Source organism: Orcinus orca, chromosome 3 (genome assembly GCF_937001465.1).
Source record: "Orcinus orca chromosome 3, mOrcOrc1.1, whole genome shotgun sequence".
Classification (NCBI taxonomy): Eukaryota; Metazoa; Chordata; class Mammalia; order Artiodactyla; family Delphinidae; genus Orcinus; species Orcinus orca.
In genome coordinates, this window is record NC_064561.1 from 9,698,784 (window position 1) to 9,715,956 (window position 17,173).

A 17,173-nucleotide genomic window follows, 5' to 3' on the forward strand; every position below is an offset into this window, starting at 1 on the left:
CACCCGGTCGCCATGGAGCTGCTTCCAGGGCCGCGCGATGATCCCTGCGCCTGGGACGATGACTCGGAGCCGGAGCTGGAGCCTGACCCCGACGCACAGGCCGAGGCTTACGTGGCCCGCGTGCTCAGTCCTCCGAAATTCGTGCTGGCGCCCCCGCGCGCCCCTCCGCTGCCTGCGCCCGCTGTGTCCCTTGGCGCTCTGGAGCCGCGGGCCGCGTCCAAGGGCCCGGCGGTGGCGGTTCCGGGCCTGCTGAGCCTTCCTCCGGAGCTACTGCTCGAGATATGCGCCTACCTGGACGCGCGCCTCGTGCTCCACGTCCTGCCGCGCGTGTGCCACGCGCTGCGCGACCTCGTGCGTGACCATGTCACCTGGAGGCTACGCGCGCAGCGCCGCGTACGCGCGCCCTACCCAGTGGTGGAAGGTGCGCGCGCCCGGGGGCCAGGGTGGCCCGCCCAGGTCAAGCTTGAGGCGGGGGGAGGGTCCAGGGTGCTGTAAGTACAGTCACTGGAGCAGACTACCTGGCTGTCGTGGCTCAGCGGTGGCTGAGGTACTTACTGGTGGTACCAAAGCCCCTGACCTCTGGGTGGACTATGAGACAGATACTTGGGGTCCTGAGGCTGTGGAAATCTACTTGGGTAGCTGGGGTCCCTGAACTCGGAATCCAGCGATCCTCAGGCTTGGGGTTGACACAGGGACTTGAAGTCTTAGGCTGTCAGAATCTCCTTGGGGCTCAGAGTAAGCCCAAGAATCCCCAGGTTCTGGGTCTAGGTGCTAAGGCAGTAACTGGTGATGCCAAATCCCCTTACCTCTAGAGTCTTGGCCTAGGTGAGGGTGCGGCGGGACTCAGGTCCAGAGCCTGCAACCCTTGAACTTATTAAGCTAGGGTTTAGAGGTTGGGATCCCTGATATTAGCAATCACAGACCCTCGAGTCCAGGTTCTAACCTGGGATGTTAGGCAGGGGCTGGTGGTAATTTCTCCTGCCTCCAAGGTCTTTGGTCCCTAGAGGATAAGGCAGCTTGGTGATCTTGAATTGATGGGACTTTACTGAACAGCTTGATAAAACATAGATGTTTGGTTGGGTCAAGGGCTTGGATTCTGCATCTTGACAAAGCTCCCAGGTTTGGGATGCTGGTTTGGGAAACACTTCCATGGGTCCGGTTCAGATGGCCGAGGCAGGAAGTGTTAGTTATGAAGTCCTAGCTCTTGTGCCCAGCCTGAGGGTTGGGAGGGCTGAGGTTGGACCTTAGCCAGGGGTGAGGCAGGGCCTTAACGTCCTGAGGCTGCTATCCCCCAAACTTGTGTTGGGGGATGAGGCCCGGGAAGGTGATCCTGAGGCTCCAGTTACCCAATTTCTGGAAACTGGGTAAGGCGCAATCCTAGACCTGCTTGGCAGGTGCGTGGGCTGGTGGTCCCAAAGCTAGAGCCTCGGCCTCCTTGGGTGGGGTAAGGGATCCAGGTGGGTTCTCTCCAAGTCTGGTTCAGGTTGTGCTCCCCGGAAGCCAGTGCAGTGAGCTTGGACAGCTGGTGTGGGTGGTGGCAGGGTTCCTGCCCACTGGGGACCCTGCTTTTGCGTCCCACAGAGGAGGACTTTGACTGGCCAGCAGCCTGCATTGAGCTGGAGCAGCACCTGTCGCGCTGGGCAGAGGATGGGCGCAGGACTGAGTACTTCTGCCTGGCCGATGGGCACTTTGCTTCCATTGACTCAGTGCTGCTGCTCCAGGTGAGACGGGGGTCGGTGGAAGGCCAGGCAGTGGTGGGCCAGGGTGACCCCAACAACATCACCTCACTCCTCTCCCAGGGTGGGACACTCTGCCTGTCAGGCTCCCGAGATCGCAATGTCAACCTGTGGGACCTGCAACAGCTGGGGGTGGAGCCCAGCCGGGTTCTGGTCAAGGCCCTGGGCACCCAGAAGAACAGCACTCACAAGGTGAGGGGGTAGGAGGCCAGGCAGAGGTAGGAGGCGTGCGGCCTGGGTAGGGTACCGTGGCTAAGGGCACAGGTTTTGGCACCAGACCTCACAGATTTAAATCTTGCTCTGCTATTGTCAGTGTGACTTTAAGTGAGATGTATGACTTATCTGGGCCTTAGTTTCTGCTTCTGTCCAGAGGTCAATTAGGATGAGGACGAATGAAATGAATATGCATTAAGAGCGTTGCTCAGGCTCATATACAGTAGGTGCTTAGGAGGTGTCAGGTATACCTTGAGTGGCCCCAGGTAGGGCAGTTATGAGGCCACCCTTGGGGATCAGACAGCTCTGAGCCTATCATCTCATGAGAGGTGGTCATGGAGGGGCACCTCCACCAGCCATTGAGGTGGTCTAGGCTGGTGGCCAAGAGCTTGGTCTCGGAGCCAGGCTGCTGGGTTCAAATCCCCACTCTGCTACTTCCTGGCTGTGTGACCTTGGGTGAGGGACTCAACCTCTCTGTGCACCAGTTTCATTATCTGTGGAACGGGACACATCATAGTACTATCCTCAGAGGGTTTGGTGAGGAATGAGTCAGTGGGGAGCTAGCTGTGTTCTGTGCATTTTAGCTTCTGACACAGGGACTTTTTTTTATGCTCATTTTCCCAATGAAGAAACTGAGGGATGGTACTTCATTCACCCAGGTCATGGAGTAGAGGCCCCATTCTTTTTTTTTTCCCCCATACCAAGCAGCTTGCGGGATATTAGTTCCCTGACCAGGGATTGAACCCGGGCCACAACAACGAAAGCCCAGAATCCTAAACACTAGGCCACCAGGGAACTCCCTGGAGGTCCCATTTCTGTGTGTGCCACGTGGCTTGTGGGATCTTGGTTCCCTGACCAGGGATAGAACCTGGGCCTTTGGCAGTGAGAGCTCGGAGTCCTAACCACTGGACTGCCAGGAAATTCCCATGGAGGCCCCATTCTTAGTCACACTGTCATGTGGCCTCAAACCACTGCTGCAGCTGAGGCTCTGCAGAACTTGATTTAGGAATATTATTAGGTTGGGGTGCGCATGTCCTGGGCTCTGAGGTCAGACCCACAGACCTAGGCTCTAATCTCTACTCAGTGCTGACTCACTGGGTTCCGTGAAATGGGGAAGATCATACTGGTCTGGTCCCACAGGGCTGGGTGTGGTCACTGGCGGCGCTGGACCACCGAGTGTGCTCTGGTTCCTGGGACAGCACCGTGAAGCTCTGGGACATGGCGGCTGATGGGCAGCAGTTTGGCGAGATAAAGTGTGAGGGGTCCTGGGCAGGGGGGCCTGGGTGGGCAGGGGTCTGTCTGGCCACAGCCCCAGCCCTGCGGTCTGTGTGTCCCCAGGGCCAAGGCAGCTGTGCTGTGCCTGTCCTACCGGCCTGATATCCTGGTGACTGGCACCTATGACAAGAAGGTGACCGTCTACGACCCCAGAGGTGGGCTGGGGACCCTGAAGCCTAGGTGGGAGAGCAGGGCTGCCTGGTGTCTCCAGGGTCATCCTGGGGAAGGAGACACTTGGGCCTCACAGTCTAACTGGGGTGACAGTCACATAACGAGAGGCTGACCACTCAGAGTGGCCTGTGTTGTGCTGGGGGCCACAAAGGTGACAGGTGGGGGTGGGTATTGGGGGCAGAGGAAGCCCCGCCTCCACGTGGGGTGGGGTCAAGTACTGGAGGGCTCCCAGAGGAGGGGCCTCTGAGCCTGAGTCCCGTAGGAGGCAGGACAGTCCTTGAGAATTCTGGCTCCCCCACCTCCTAGCTGAGTGACCCCAGTCAGGTTTGAACCTCAGTTTCCCCATTCGTCAAATCCAGATAATAATAACTCCAGCCGCCTAGGGCTAATGGGAGGAGATGACAATAAGAACTGTGGTAGATTAAATGTTTACATTAAAAAAGAATGAACTTGGCCCAGCCCATAAGCCTTTTCCATTGTTTATTTATTTATTCATTCTTATTTTAATTGAAGGGCCCAGTGTAACTTTTCCAGCCAGAGCCAGAGCCGGGATGGGGTGGGGGCAAGTCTCAGGCTGACCTGCAGGAGGAGTGAAGCATTTTATGCTGGGACTTGGCTGAGGTCCATTCCGTACTGAGAGCAGATGGGACTGGAGGAAGGAGCGGGAATGGAGATGGGTTGGGGGGTGGTCTGGTGGTCCTGTGAGGCCTGGATCCAGCTGGGGTGGCAGAGGACCAACAGGGTTACCTGTGGGATGGGGGTTGGGGCAGCAGACAGAGTAGTATTTTGCCAGGAAGGATGGAGACCCAGGGTCCTGGGGCGGGCCAGGGGGCCTCCAAGGGGCTCTGATGTCCCCCTCCTCCCTGGCCCATCGCCCATGCAGTCGGCCCGGCCCTGCTGAAGAGCCGGCGGCTGCACTCAAGCGCGGTGCTGGCGCTGCTGGCGGACGACCGGCACATCATTTCAGGCAGCGAGGACCACACGCTGGTGGTGTTTGACCGCCGAGCCAACAGCGTCCTACAGCGGCTGCAGGTGGGTGCTCCCCAGGGGGCTGGAGGGACCAGGGCTGCGGCGGGGCCCGGACTGGCCTGAGCTGCTCCGTCCCGTGTCCCTCCCACAGCTGGACTCCTACCTGCTCTGCATGTCCTACCAGGAGCCTCAGCTCTGGGCCGGCGATAACCAGGGTCTGCTGCATGTCTTCGCCAACCGGGATGGCTGCTTCCAGCTCGTCAGGGTCTGCCAAGGCTCTTGCCCGCGCACGATCCGCCCTGGGCTGCCTCCCTACCTCTTAATCCCTGGGTGGCGGTGGCGGTGGGGGACTGGCCTTGGGAGAGCCACACCTGAGTGTCACCTGTCCCTCCCTTCCACAGTCCTTTGATGTGGGCCACAGGTCTCAGATCACAGGGATCAAACACTCCCTGGGGGCCTTGTACACCACGTCCACCGACAAGACCATCCGGGTGAGGCCCTGCGACAGTCCCCCCTCTCTACCCACCCTCACTTGCCAGGAGCACACCTCGTGACCTTTGCCCATTGCCCCTCACCAGGTGCACGTGCCCACAGACCCACCAAGGACCATCTGCACTCGAAGCCACCACAACGTGCTGAATGGGGTAAGGCCCTGTCCCATGCACCCTGCCTGGCTGCTCAGAGCACCCCTGACTCCTCATGTCCCTGCCCTGGCAGATCTGCGCTGAGGGCAACCTGGTGGTGGCCGCCTCTGGGGGCCTGTCGCTGGAGGTCTGGAGGCTGCAGGCCTGAGCAGGCAGATGTGGATGTGGATCTGCCAGCTGGCAGGCTGGGCTGGGGCCTCCGTTCTCAGGGGGGACCTTCCCCCACGCTGGTGCTGCCTTTGCCCCGCCCCCACAGGACTAGGGCACAAGGAGTCCTGGCCATGGTGGGTGGGTGGGTGGGGTCCCTGGGCTGGGCCCCATGCCAGGGGAGGTGAGGTTTGTGTTTCGGCCAACCCAGGGGGCTGCTCCCCACCCTCGGGCCCTTGTTTTTGTTATGATTTGGATGCCTGCTCTCCCTGGAGAGCAAAGGAGAAATAAACCTGATGTACTGGTGCTCCGGCCTGGACTGTGAGCTTGGTGTCACCTGAGGGATCCGCCCGAGGCTGCTTGGCGCTGGGATGCCAGGGATGTGTGTGTGTCTGTGAGTTGGTGTATGAAAGCCTCAGCGACAGCCACTGCTGTGTGTGTGTGTGTGTGTGGGGGGTGCATTTCAGGGATCACGTGCGTCTGAGTGTCCCTGGGGAGGCCGGTCTGGCTGTGTGTGTTGTTATAGTATTCCTGTCTGTGTATGTCTGTGTGGAAGAGGGAGGCCCTTGAGAACGTGGCACCTGTACGATGGCACCTGTGTGTGTGTGTGTGTGTGTGCGCCATGTGGGCGTGTATGTGTGTGGCACGCGCTGGCATGTAGATTGGGACTCTAATCCCGGGTGTGTTTGTGCAGTGGGACAGGGGATCTGCTAATGCTACCCCATAGGCTGGAGGGTGGGTAGCAGGTAGGGGTGAGGGAGGGGCGTGCTTCTCTGTCCAGGGTGTGTGTGGGCCCCTGTGGCCATGACCCTGGAGTGGGCGGGGAGGGAGGCTGGGCCAGTTGCACACCACACTGGTCCCTGCAAGCCCGAAGTCCCCCTTCGCCCCCCATCGCAACCTGGCCAAGCCATGCCCTAAGGAGTATTCACTTCATGTTTATTGAGGCCCTCTGTGTGGTCCAGGCTACAGGGTCATAGGATGGTGCAGGGCTTCTTCTCCTTGAAGGGGTTGGTGGCAGCTGGGATGCCCACGAGGAAAGGGTCACTCTCGGCCTGCTCCGTGCAGAACTGCAGCAGGTCAGCGGCCGCCTTGGATACCTGCAGGCCAGCCCGGTTAGCCAGACCTGGGCTGGGCTGTCCACCTGCCCCCTTGCTCAGATGCACCCGCCTTGCCCTGGCCTCACCTTTACACGGTTGATGCCCACCTCCATCTGCAGCTGCTCTACGGCCCAGCAGGCCTGCCCGATGTCGCTGCCAGTGGTCACCTTGCCGGGCATCTGGGGGAGTCGTGAGCAGAGCCACAGACAGCAGGCTGAACCCCAAACCCTGAGCTCCCACACATCCTCCTGTGTCCCCTGGGGACTGAGGGATGGGATTGGCTGCTCCCCAACCCCTGTCAGGACCACATACCTCAGCTGAGGACTCCGGCTGACTCCTGGCTGCTCAGTCCTCCTCCTGCAGCCCCGCTCTGGCTCCCGCCCCCACCACCCTGGCCTCTCCAACCCCCTCCTCTCCCTCCCCAACCCCTGCAGAGACTTTGAAGCCAGGACACTCATGGAGTGTAATGTCACCAGCGGCAGCAGTAGCTGCTGAGGCTGAGGGGGGGGGGGTCCCTGCTCCAAGAGGCCCAGTGGCTGCCCTGGTGTCATGTGTCACCTTGGCTGGGGGAGTGTAGGGGCCCTGGGCTCTCACTGACCTGTTTGATCCCCTGCTAACTGGCCCCTACAGACCTTCTTTGCCAGGCTCCGGCCCTACTCCGATGGGCGGAGGTGCAAAGTGTAACCTGGTTCAGGTGCAGCCCCGTCTCTCCTCTCTCCAACTGCACTCATGGCCCAGGGATCCACAGATGACTCAATCCACTCACTCATGCTGATGGCTTCCCCTGCCTCATCCCAGCCCCTTCCCTGACCTCAGACCCACCTGAGGACCCTCCTCCCTCCTCGGTCCATCACACCCATCTCTCTGTTGTCCCCCACCTAACTTGGCCAAAGCTGGACTCTGGATCATCTTCCCCCGAAACCTCCAGCCCCCAAATTCACCACCATCCATCCAACTTCTCTGGCTCAAATCTTTAACTCCTTCATTCCTTTCTTCCAGTATTCCCACATTTGATCCTTCCTCAAGAGCCATCAGATCAACTTTCTTTTGTTTTAATTGTTTTTAATCAGCTGTAGTTGATTTACAATGTTGTGTTAGTTTCTGCTGTACAGCAAAGTGAGTCAGTTATACATACCCATATATCCACTCTTTTTAAGATTCTATTCCCATATAGGTCATTACAGAGTACTGAATAGGGTTCCCTGTGCTATTCACAGATCAACTTCCAAGTTGTCAAACTGGTCACTTCTCTCCACCCTGTTGGTAGCATCCGGGTCCTGGTGCCCCCAGCTCAGTGTGCCTGGATCAGCGCAGTTGCCTGGTCTCCCCTGCCCTGCACAGCCCCAACCCCGTTCTCCTCAAGTCAGCCAGTGGGATCTGTTAAATAAATCACACTACAACACAGATGCACCTTGAGGACATTATGCTAAGTGAAATAAGCCAGTCACAAAATGACAGATAATGTATGATTCCACTTATGTGAGGTCCCTAGAGTAGCCAAATCCATAGCGACAGAAAGCAGAATGGGGGTTGCTGGGGGCTGAGGAGAGAGAGGGAATGGGGAGTTAGTGTTTGATGGGTAAGTTCTGAAGATGAATGGTGGTGACGGTTGAACAACAATGTGAATGTACTTAATGCTTCTGAACAATGCACTTAAAAATGGTTACAATGGTGAATTTTATGTGTATTTTACCACAATTTTAAAAATTGGAGAAAAATAGGGCTTCCCTGGTGGCGCAGTGGTTAAGAATCCGCCTGCCAATGCAGGGGACACAGGTTTGATCCCTGGTCCAGGGATCTGGATCCATGTGCTGCGGAGCGACTAAGCCCATGCGCCCCAACTACCGAGCCTGCGCTCTAGAGCCCGCGAGCCACAGCTACTTAAGGCCACAGGCCTAGAGCCCATGCTCCACAACAAGAGAAGCCACCGCAGTGAGAAGCCCACGCACTGCAACCAAGAGTAGCCCCCGCTCGCCGCAACTAGAGAAAGCCTATGTGCAGCAACGAAGACCCAATGCAGCCAAAAATAAATAACAAAGAAAAGCACCTATTTTGTAGGTAGAATTTGGCAGACGTGTGGAGGGATGGATGTGGGGTGTGAAAAAGGGGAAACATCAGGCTCAATTCCCCAGTTTTCAGCCTACTAGATGAGTGGAAGGTAGGGCTGTTTGCAGAGATGTGGCAGACTGCAGGAAGATCAGGGTTAGGTGGCGAGGGAACTGAGGCCAGGAGTTTGAGATCCAAGTGGGGGCTGTCAAGGAGGATGTTCTGTTCCTCTAATTAAATAGGCTCCTTTTTAACCTCAGGGCCTTTGCACTGGCTGTTCTCTCTCCCAGTGGGAATGCCCCCCCCCCCAGATCTTCACATATGGGGCCTCTTCTGACCTTGGCTGAAATATCACCTCCTTGGCATCCTTCCCCAACCACCTCTCCCTCCAAATAAAACCACCAACTCTTCCACCCACCCCCAACCCCATGGACTCTCACATCAGCCCGTTTAATTCTACATAGCACTTACCACTGTTGTTACCCTTCTAGCTCCCCAAACTGTGGGCTCCAGAAGGGCAGGGTCTGCATTTTGTTCACTGATAAATATGCAGCACCCAGCACAAAGCCCAGTGTATAGTGTAGACTCCATAAACTGCAGAGTGAGAGTGATTAAAGAGGTCTGGACCAGACCCTATGCATGGTTTGGAGGACCCATGAGATACAGACACCACCCTCCAGGACCTCAGTCTTGATGGAGGGAAACAGATGTCAGCCCTGGATCTCAGAGGAGGTCTCTTACCCAGAAAAAGGTCAGGGAAGGCTTCCCAGAGGAGGTGACAGCTGCAGCTGCCAGGGGAAGGAAGACCAGAAGGTTATGCAGCATGTGGAGGCTCTGGAGACTTGCAAGACACGAACAGGGATCACTATCCCATTTGACGAGAGACGCTCAGCGGCAGAAACTATCTGATACTTCCTGGTGATTCGAATTCTGTCCAAGGGCGACGTCTAAGAAGCCATCCTCTCTCTCTGAGAGGACAGAAACGAATGGGCAAGCGCCACGCAACGCGGTGGGTCTCCAGCGGGCTCCTCATTCATCTGAGACTGAGAACACGAGAAACAGGAAATAATGGCTCCTTGAGGCTTCCGTACTACGGAATACACAAGCAAAGAAGGCTGCATCCTGGACTCCGGGCGTCGGCGGTTCATGTGACATGCACAACTTCCGGCCCTCCGCAGGTTGTGCGTGCTGGGGCTTAGAGGTGTTCGAGGCCGCCGGAGGCCTGGCCTGGGGCGGCTCTGATTTGACAGTGCGGCCGCAGGAGCATGGAGGGTCCCCTGGAGAGGGAGGCGCCCGCGGCGGCGCTGGCCGCCGTGTTGAAGCACAGCTCGGCACTGCCGTCCGAGAGCGCCCAGGTCCGGGGCTACGACTTCGACCGTGGCGTGAACTACCGCGCGCTGCTGGAGGCCTTCGGCACCACTGGTTTCCAGGCCACCAACTTCGGGCGCGCGGTGCAGCAAGTCAACGCCATGGTGAGGCCTGGGTGGGACTTCCTGGGTTGAGGGGGCGTGGCCTCCAGTAGCACTGTGGGGTACTTGGGGGCGGGACTTCCTTGGGAGGAGGTGTGTTTTTCGTCCGATAGTTGGAGAGAGACGGGAACCCCCCCTCCTGGGCGCGAGTTTTTGTACTGGGGAGTGCGTTGGGACTGATTCTAGGTAGGGGGCGCGTTATAGGCAACATGTGCAGGTATTCTGGAATGGGCGGAGTCTGGGGCCAGACCGCGCAGTTGAGGGAGGGATTGAAGGAGGAGCCTAAGGCAGGGCGGGACCTGAGGTTGGATTTGCTTTTCCCAGTGGGGAGAGGGTTCGGGACTGCAAAAGTGATTCCTGAAAAGAGGCAAAGCCTGAGTGTGTGACCTGAGACTTGCTTGGGCTGTGGAAAGGGCGGAGCCTGCACAGGGGCGTTCATTCCCTGGTTCCAGGTAGAAGTGGTCCCATATCCCTCAGTGGGCAGGGCCTGGGCGCGGAGTCTCACTCTGAAACCCACCTGGGGTCCTTGGGCTGGAGTTTGGGGCCAGAGGTTAACTCGACCCTGCCCTTATACACCTAGATAGAGAAGAAACTAGAGCCGCTGGCTCAGGATGAAGACCAACATGCAGACCTGACCCAGAGCTGCCGCCCACTCACCGGCTGCACCATTTTTCTGGGCTACACATCCAACCTCATCAGTTCGGGCATCCGTGAGACCATCCGTTACCTCGTGCAGCACAACATGGTGGGGACCTGGTGGGGTTGTGGCCTTGGCCTCTCTGCGTCTTAATGGGCAATAAGATTACTGGTCATTGAAGTGAGATAGGGAACTATGGGTCAGTTTTGTTTTGCAGCAGAGCTCCCCACAAGGGTCACTGGATGAGAGTTGGGAGTTAGGAGTCCTGCCTGGTACAAAAGCAGGGCCTCCCTTCCTTGGCCAACCTCACTGCCTTGTGACTGCAGGTGGACGTCTTGGTGACCACGGCTGGGGGTGTGGAGGAGGATTTCATCAAGTGTCTGGCGCCCACATACCTGGGCGAGTTCAGCCTCAGGGGGAAGGAGCTACGTGAGAACGGGATCAACAGGTGGGGGGCCCTGAGTGGTGCTGGGTAGGGGAGCCAGGCTGAGGGTCCTGGACCCTGATGCCCACATGCCTCCTGTCCCCAGGATCGGAAACCTGCTGGTGCCCAATGACAATTACTGCAAGTTTGAGGACTGGCTGATGCCCATTTTGGACCAGATGGTGCTGGAGCAGAACACGGAGGTGAGGCTGGAGGAACCTGGGGGGGGGGGGGGGGGCGGGTGGCACGGTGGGTTTCAGGGGAGGTGCCGCTGGCTGAAGCTGATGTCTCCTCCTAGGGTGTGAAGTGGACGCCTTCCAAGATGATCGCCCGGCTTGGCAAGGAGATAAACAACCCAGAGTCAGTGTATTACTGGGCCCAGAAGGTGAGGGGCTGGGTGGGGGCAAAGTTGCCAGGCTTTGGCATGTGTTGTTTCATCCTTACAGCCACCTGGGGAGTTGGTACTATTCTTTATTCTTATTCCCACTCCTAGGTGAGGAACCTCAGAAACAGAGAGGTTAGGCAATTTGCCTGAGGTCCCACAGCTGTTGAGTGTGGTCCTTGTATTCTGGCTCTACTCCTAGACTACTGGGAAGCAGTTGGGGGCAGTGCTTAGCAGCCCCCATGGGGCCTGGTGTAGGGTCCCATGCTCCTCAGAGGCTATGGGGCCCAGCAATCAGAAAAACAAGAGCTACCATTCTTTATGTGCCAGGCACAAGTGAAGTTAAGCTCCCTGCCCAGAATCAGGCAAAGAGGAGGGAGTGCTCCCAGACTGCCCCTGCAGGGCTCTGAGCTCTAACCGCTCTCCTGTCTTGCTCTTTCCCAGAACCACATCCCTGTGTTGAGCCCGGCACTCACAGATGGCTCGCTGGGTGACATGATCTTCTTCCATTCCTATAAGAACCCAGGCCTGGTCCTGGACATCGTTGAAGGTAAGGTGCTGGGGCTCCAGAGGAGCAGGGGAGGAGGGCTGCCTGGGCCCGCGGCCTGACACAGCCCTCTTTCCCAGACCTCAGGCTCATCAACACACAGGCCATCTTCGCCAGGCGCACTGGGATGATCATCCTGGGCGGTGGCATGGTCAAGCACCACATTGCCAATGCCAACCTCATGGTGAGCAGGGATGGAGTGTGTGTGCTCCCTAGTAGGGGGTGGCACTCAGGCCTGTCATGCAGACAGGCCTGTGTACTAGGCCTATGCCATGTGCTGGGTAGACAGCTGTGGACTAGACAGGCCAAGATCCCTGCCCTCCTGGCACTGATGTTCTAGTGGGGGGAGATAGCAAACAGGTGACATGAGTATCAGGTGGTAGTAATTGCTATGGAGAAAAATAAGGGAGGATGACGAGATGGCAAGTGAAAGGGGTGCTGTTCATAAAAGGGAAAGCTTCCTGGGAAATGTGACCTGCCAGCAGAGGTTTTTCAGGGGGTGGTCCCATGAGCCATGTGGTTGTCTTGGGGGCTGGGGGCGAGATAGAATTCCCAGCAGTGGAACCAGTCAGTGCAAAGGTTCTGAGGTGCCTGATGTAGGTCAGGGAACAGCTAGGAGGCTGGCGAAGGCGAGAGTGGGAGGAGGAGGTGAGGCAGGAAGTGACAGGCAGAAAGTGCAGGGCCTTGAGAGCCACTCAGGTGCTCTCAGGCGCTCTCTGGCTGCTCTGGGGGGAACAAATGAGGGGCCCAGGGTGGGGGCCATAGAGAGGGGAGAGGTAAGTTGGATTTGGAGGTCTTCTATAGCGCTGGTGGCAGATGTGGGAGGGCTCTTGCTACCAAGCAGGCGAGTCTGGAGCAACACTGCCCACTGTCTGCCCAGCATCCCGTGACCCCTCACTCTGCCCAGATGTTGACGTGGGGCCCTTCCCTTGGAATGAGGGGCAGCCAAGGGCTTCCTTCACCTGGAACACGTCCCTCAGCCTCTAGCTACAGTGCCCTGCCTTGGAGTCTGTGTGGCTGACAGCCCACTCTGCCCCTCCCTACAGCGGAATGGGGCTGACTACGCTGTCTACATCAACACAGCCCAGGAATTTGATGGCTCTGACTCAGGCGCCCGGCCAGATGAAGCTGTCTCTTGGGGCAAGATCCGGGTGGACGCACAGCCTGTCAAGGTGAGAACCGGCCAGCCAGCTGGGGCACAGGGTCTCCCGGGGTATGGCCTTGGGTCCCGTGCCTCACCTGAGTCCCCTCCACAGGTCTATGCTGATGCCTCCCTGGTCTTTCCGCTGCTCGTGGCTGAAACCTTTGCCCAGAAGGTAGATGCCTTCACGCCCGAGAAGAACGAGGACTGAACACTGGACGGTGCAGCCCCAGAGAGGCCTCACCACCTCCTCTATTTATTAGTTTGCAGACCCAGCTCCTCCCAACTCCTTGGTCAGCAGCATGTCTAGAATACACGGTCTCAGTGGTCCTCCTCAGGCTGTCTCTCTCTGTCCTTGGTCGTGGGTCCCCTGGCTTCAGCCTGTGCCATCCTCAGCCTTGTAGGTCTCTTCCCGCCAGCATTGGATGCTGCCCCCCATGGCGGTCAGCAGGCAGGGCTCCGTGGGGTGGTAGGCCAGCGACTGTACCACACTGGGACCTACAGGCAGGGCCAGCGCCAGGGCACCCTGTGGAGTGAGGGGGTTGGGAGTGTCCCCAGTGTGTCTCCCTCCCCTCAGCCGCTTTTCCCCCGCTCTCAGCCACATGCGTCTAAGTGCTTCCGAGACACTGTAAATTGAACCAGCCACAAACTGAGCCCCTCAGTCACTCCGTCCTTCTAGGTGCTCAGGTCAAACATCTTGAATCTTTCTCTTACATCTCACATCCCTGTCGGTAAATCCTCTTGGTTCTACCTTTAGACCATGCCCAGAGATTGCTGATTCTCTCCACCTTCACAGCCACTGCCCTCCTCCACGGCCGGTCACATGTGGGTCCCAGCTTCCCTCCCCCTCTGCCGCCATCTGGGCTTCACCTGCCCACTTGATAGCCTCAATGCCCGCTCCCTTCATCACCCTGCAGACACAGCTCAACAAACACAGTTCTTCAAGGAGGCCACCATTCCTCTTTCCACCTGGAAAGTGCCCCTTCATGTGCCCTCCCCTTCAGGGTGACTTCCGGTCTACAGGAACCTCGAGAAGTAGGCAGAACGTTGGCACCTTCTTAGTTCCCAGAGGGAGAGCTGGCCCCTGGACTCTCCAGGGCCCCCTGGTTCCCTCCATCCTCTTAGGAGGCTTACTTCTCTGGCCAAGCCCCAGCTCTGACCCCACTACGCCTGGCTGGTCAGTTCGCATACTGACACCCCCAACAGGCTGAGACACATCAGGACAGGGCCCACAGGGCTTGGGGGCTGGATACCACAGGGATGCTCAGGGGTAGCTCAGATTTCCTGAACAACTACAGCCCTGTCTCCCCTGAGGTCAGATGCCACTATCCGCTCCTCCTACCCCAGGGTCAGTCCCAGTGGCCCTGCCTGACCTGGATTCTGCTGCCGCCAGTGCCATCCAAAGTGCTTCTATCTCCTGACCAGTGCGTGTGTGCCACAACCCCGAGGCTTATCACATGCTGTGCCCTTTGCCAGGAATGTTCTCGCCTCATCCCCTCACTCACTCCTCCTTCCAGCCCCCAGTTCTAACAGCACTCCCTTAAAGGCCTGGGAGTGACTCAGGTAAGGACCGGGCAGGCCCCCCGGTGCAGAGGCTCACCTCCACCAGGTCCCAGAAGAACACCTTCCCGTCCTCGGAGCAGCTGACCACGTGTGTGTCACGCTCGCTCAGGCAGCAGTCCAGCTTGTACTCCTGGTTCTTATGGCCCGTGTACCTGGGTGTGAGTGGCATCAGTGGGGGTTTGGGGCCTTACTGGGAGTGGGGGAGGGGCCCCACAGCCCTGAGGACTCACTCGCCCAGCAGCTCCCCTGTGTCCTTGTCTAGAAGCCGCAACGTGGAGTCCAGGCTGGACACCAGGGTGCACTGCCCGTCCCGGCTGAAGCAGGTGCAGGTGATGGGGCCTGGGGGAAGGGGAGGGGTGGGCAAGCAGGTCAGGCTGGGGTCTCCCGTGCTGCCCCCACCTTCCCTGCCTGCCTTACAGCCCCAGCCACACTCACTGCCCACGTAGTCTGAGAAGAGTTGCCCCATCCTCAGGTCATAGCGCCTTACCCGGCCATCTACGGAGCTGCAAGAGAGGATGGATCCAGCTGAAGCATCACGGGCGCCAGTAGGTCCAGGGCTCCAGCTTTGGTGTTCCTGTACCCTCTCACCTGGCCAGGGCCCTGAGAGCAAGGCTGGGTGCCTGCCCTTCCTGGGCACCCTTCACTGTCATGTAATGTTCAGGACTGGCCACAGAAAACATACATTGAAGTGAATTCATGAGTGGAATTCTGAGGCACTGGCTTTGAGACTCAGCCCCAGGGGCCAATCAGGTCCCACTGCATCTGTTTCTGATTTATACTGAGCTCCTTCTCTGGGCTACACCCTGTGTGGGAGCTTGGGACACAGCTGCTACCAAGCCAGGAGCACTTGCTGCCAACGTGGAGCCTTGCTGACTGAGGGTAATCAGGTCCCCGAGGAGGTGACGTTTGGATTGGTACTTGAAGATGAGAAGGAGCCAGCCATATGCAGTCCAAGGGGGGATGTGTGGGAACTGGGTAGGCCACCACGCCACGCAGCCCAAATGCCCCCAGTGGTGGTATTGGCACTCCCTCAGGTTGTGGCAACATTTGGGCAGCCCTGCATGGGAATATATTTTTTTTAATTGTCTCCTGCAGGTAGAACATCAACTCTATGTAAGTGGGGTTTTTCCTTGTTTTCCTATCTTTTCACTCCTGTATGCTCATTGACTGAAAACGTGACCTGCAGGTGGTGCTCAAACACACTCGGAATAAGTAGTAGAAGGGTAGCCCAGGCAGAGGAAGAGCAATTGCAAAAGTCGGTCCTGGGGTGGGAGCATGTGTGGCATATTTAACAGAAATGAGCCTGGGAATGAATAAAAACTGAGAGCACAACAGAGACCAGACCATGCAAGGCCTTGTGAGTGCAGTGAGGAGAGTAGTTTTTTTTTTTTTTTTTTTGAGAGTAGATTTTAATCTAAGTACAGAGACAGCTATGATCCCCAGTGGCACCTGGGGAGGGGCAAGGTCCTGGTCCCACTCACCCTGCGAGGACCTCATGGTCTGACACCTTCACGCTGGATATGCCATCCTTGGCTTCGTCCAGCGTCTGTATGGGCTCAGGTCTCCGTGAGCGGCAGTCCCAGCAGCGGATGGTGGAATCGATAGAGCCTGTGAGGTCAGCATGAAAGTGGATCAGGTTTGGGGGGGCCGGGGCAGCCCCCTGCGCCCACCTGCCTAGGCCCCGGACTCACCAGACAGGATAACTGTGGCCTCTTCATTAAACTGCACTGTGTTCACCTTCTGCAAAACAGGAACAGCAGCTTAGAGAAGGCTGGACTTTGGATGGGGATAAAAGCAGGGTTCCCAGTGCAAGTTAAAGCAAGGGAAAAGGCTAGGGGTAGGGGAGGTGAAAGTTTTTGGAGGAACTGCAAGGACAGGGCTTGGTGAAGGCGGGGCCGTGGGGAAGGATCCTTGCGCTGTAATTGCGTGGGGAGGGGTGGGTGCCTGTCACCACCTACACGCAATTCCGGTCCTTTCTAACGAGGCCCTTTCTTGCTTGCACTCACCCCCGCGTGGCCCCGGAATTTGCGCACGACCTGCCCCGATGCCACATCCCACAGCACCACTGCCTTGTCCCCGCCGCCGGAGCAGAGACTGCTGTTGTCAAAGGAGCTAGAGAGCAGAGCAGGGAAGATCAGCGTCTACCTCTGACCCCGGCCTCAGCGCCTCGATCCCGCTCTGGCCCCCGGCTCACCCTGCCGCGTCCAGCACCTCGTAGCCGTGGCCGCTGTACGTCCGCAGTAGCGTCCCTCGCAGCGGGCTCCACAGCTTCAGGGTCTTGTCGCTGCCGCAAGTCAGACAGTAATTGCCATCCACTGGGGAACACCACGAGGGGGTTACTGGGCCGCCGACTTCAGGAGGCGGAGGTAGGACCCGGAATGACGATAAGGGCGCTCACCATTAAATCGCACGGCTCGCACCGCCCTCTGCCCGCAGTCCAACGTCTTCAACAGCTTCCGAGGCAGCTCCGGGGCCCGCGGTTTTGGCTCCGGGAAAGCCATTGCTCCGCACTCCCTTCCTCACCACCATACAGTAGCCTGCACTGGGGCTTTCTGCCCTGGGAACCCACGCTTTGGTGTAACCTTATTATTGTCCTCCATAGTCTACTTCCTATTTCTCACTTCCGGGTTCAACGTTTAGGCTTTTTGGAGAAAGCACTGGAAACACTGAACCTTGTTTCCAGCGTCTCGGTTTCTTTCCCCACGTCCTGTT

The 17,173-nt window shown here is 58.0% G+C and overlaps 4 protein-coding genes and 1 long non-coding RNA gene across 9 annotated transcripts; 3 read left to right on the forward strand and 2 right to left on the reverse strand.

The window, feature by feature from the left end:
* Window positions 1-12: 12 nt before the first annotated feature.
* On the forward strand, window positions 13-5,462 carry FBXW9 (F-box and WD repeat domain containing 9). Of its 2 annotated transcripts, XM_004277474.3 has the most exons (10): window positions 13-421; window positions 1,582-1,721; window positions 1,800-1,928; window positions 3,090-3,202; window positions 3,288-3,379; window positions 4,279-4,427; window positions 4,516-4,629; window positions 4,766-4,855; window positions 4,943-5,008; window positions 5,082-5,462. In XM_004277474.3, exons 1-10 carry the CDS (start codon window positions 13-15, stop codon window positions 5,154-5,156), a joined length of 1,377 nt encoding a protein of 458 aa, XP_004277522.1. In that variant the 3' UTR covers window positions 5,157-5,462. The 2 variants fall into 2 exon arrangements, with proteins under 2 accessions (XP_004277522.1, XP_033257213.1); XM_033401322.2 differs by having other exon boundaries at window positions 4,943-5,462.
* A 612-nt stretch (window positions 5,463-6,074) lies between these two features.
* GNG14 (G protein subunit gamma 14) lies at window positions 6,075-9,298 on the reverse strand. Its single transcript, XM_033401328.2, is given in 3 exon segments — window positions 6,075-6,242; window positions 6,245-6,431; window positions 9,040-9,298. Coding segments are annotated over 3 exon segments (387 nt in total). The 5' UTR covers window positions 9,124-9,298; the 3' UTR covers window positions 6,075-6,126.
* Window positions 9,299-9,421: 123 nt separating this feature from the next.
* On the forward strand, window positions 9,422-13,235 carry DHPS (deoxyhypusine synthase). Of its 2 annotated transcripts, XM_004277475.3 has the most exons (9): window positions 9,422-9,770; window positions 10,348-10,512; window positions 10,731-10,852; window positions 10,935-11,031; window positions 11,127-11,213; window positions 11,655-11,760; window positions 11,838-11,941; window positions 12,804-12,929; window positions 13,014-13,235. In XM_004277475.3, exons 1-9 carry the CDS (start codon window positions 9,564-9,566, stop codon window positions 13,107-13,109), a joined length of 1,110 nt encoding a protein of 369 aa, XP_004277523.1. In that variant the 5' UTR covers window positions 9,422-9,563; the 3' UTR covers window positions 13,110-13,235. The 2 variants fall into 2 exon arrangements, with proteins under 2 accessions (XP_004277523.1, XP_049563084.1); XM_049707127.1 differs by lacking the exon at window positions 10,348-10,512.
* WDR83 (WD repeat domain 83) lies at window positions 13,121-17,000 on the reverse strand. Of its 2 annotated transcripts, XM_004277478.3 has the most exons (9): window positions 16,860-17,000; window positions 16,656-16,776; window positions 16,468-16,573; window positions 16,153-16,201; window positions 15,943-16,069; window positions 14,897-14,964; window positions 14,692-14,800; window positions 14,499-14,613; window positions 13,121-13,424 (listed from the first exon to the last, which is right to left on the reverse strand). In XM_004277478.3, the coding sequence occupies exons 1-9, from the start codon at window positions 16,960-16,962 to the stop codon at window positions 13,275-13,277; spliced, it is 948 nt and encodes a 315-aa protein (XP_004277526.1). In that variant the 5' UTR covers window positions 16,963-17,000; the 3' UTR covers window positions 13,121-13,274. The 2 variants fall into 2 exon arrangements, with proteins under 2 accessions (XP_004277526.1, XP_033257217.1); XM_033401326.2 differs by lacking the exon at window positions 16,468-16,573 and having other exon boundaries at window positions 16,673-16,776.
* LOC117195728 (uncharacterized) lies at window positions 14,483-15,858 on the forward strand. 2 transcript variants are annotated; one of them, XR_007476162.1, is made up of 3 exons: window positions 14,483-14,619; window positions 14,724-14,790; window positions 14,934-15,858. It is a non-coding gene; the product is annotated as an uncharacterized LOC117195728 (long non-coding RNA). The 2 variants fall into 2 exon arrangements; XR_004475526.2 differs by having other exon boundaries at window positions 14,703-15,858.
* Window positions 17,001-17,173: the final 173 nt, after the last annotated feature.

Coding starts and splice junctions, on each gene's coding strand:
- FBXW9 (XM_033401322.2), top strand. CDS start 13: ATGGAGCTGCTTCCAGGGCCGCGCGATGATCCCTGCGCCTGGGACGAT. Junction 3,203..3,287: donor CAGCAGTTTGGCGAGATAAA/GTGTGAGGGGTC, acceptor GTGTGTCCCCAG/GGCCAAGGCAGCTGTGCTGT. Junction 4,630..4,765: donor GCTGCTTCCAGCTCGTCAGG/GTCTGCCAAGGC, acceptor TCCCTTCCACAG/TCCTTTGATGTGGGCCACAG.
- DHPS (XM_004277475.3), top strand. CDS start 9,564: ATGGAGGGTCCCCTGGAGAGGGAGGCGCCCGCGGCGGCGCTGGCCGCC. Junction 11,214..11,654: donor TGTATTACTGGGCCCAGAAG/GTGAGGGGCTGG, acceptor GCTCTTTCCCAG/AACCACATCCCTGTGTTGAG. Junction 11,942..12,803: donor TTGCCAATGCCAACCTCATG/GTGAGCAGGGAT, acceptor CCCTCCCTACAG/CGGAATGGGGCTGACTACGC.
- WDR83 (XM_004277478.3), bottom strand. CDS start 16,962: ATGGCTTTCCCGGAGCCAAAACCGCGGGCCCCGGAGCTGCCTCGGAAG. Junction 16,070..16,152: donor GGCCACAGTTATCCTGTCTG/GTGAGTCCGGGG, acceptor CTGACCTCACAG/GCTCTATCGATTCCACCATC. Junction 14,801..14,896: donor CTTCTCAGACTACGTGGGCA/GTGAGTGTGGCT, acceptor CCCTTCCCCCAG/GCCCCATCACCTGCACCTGC.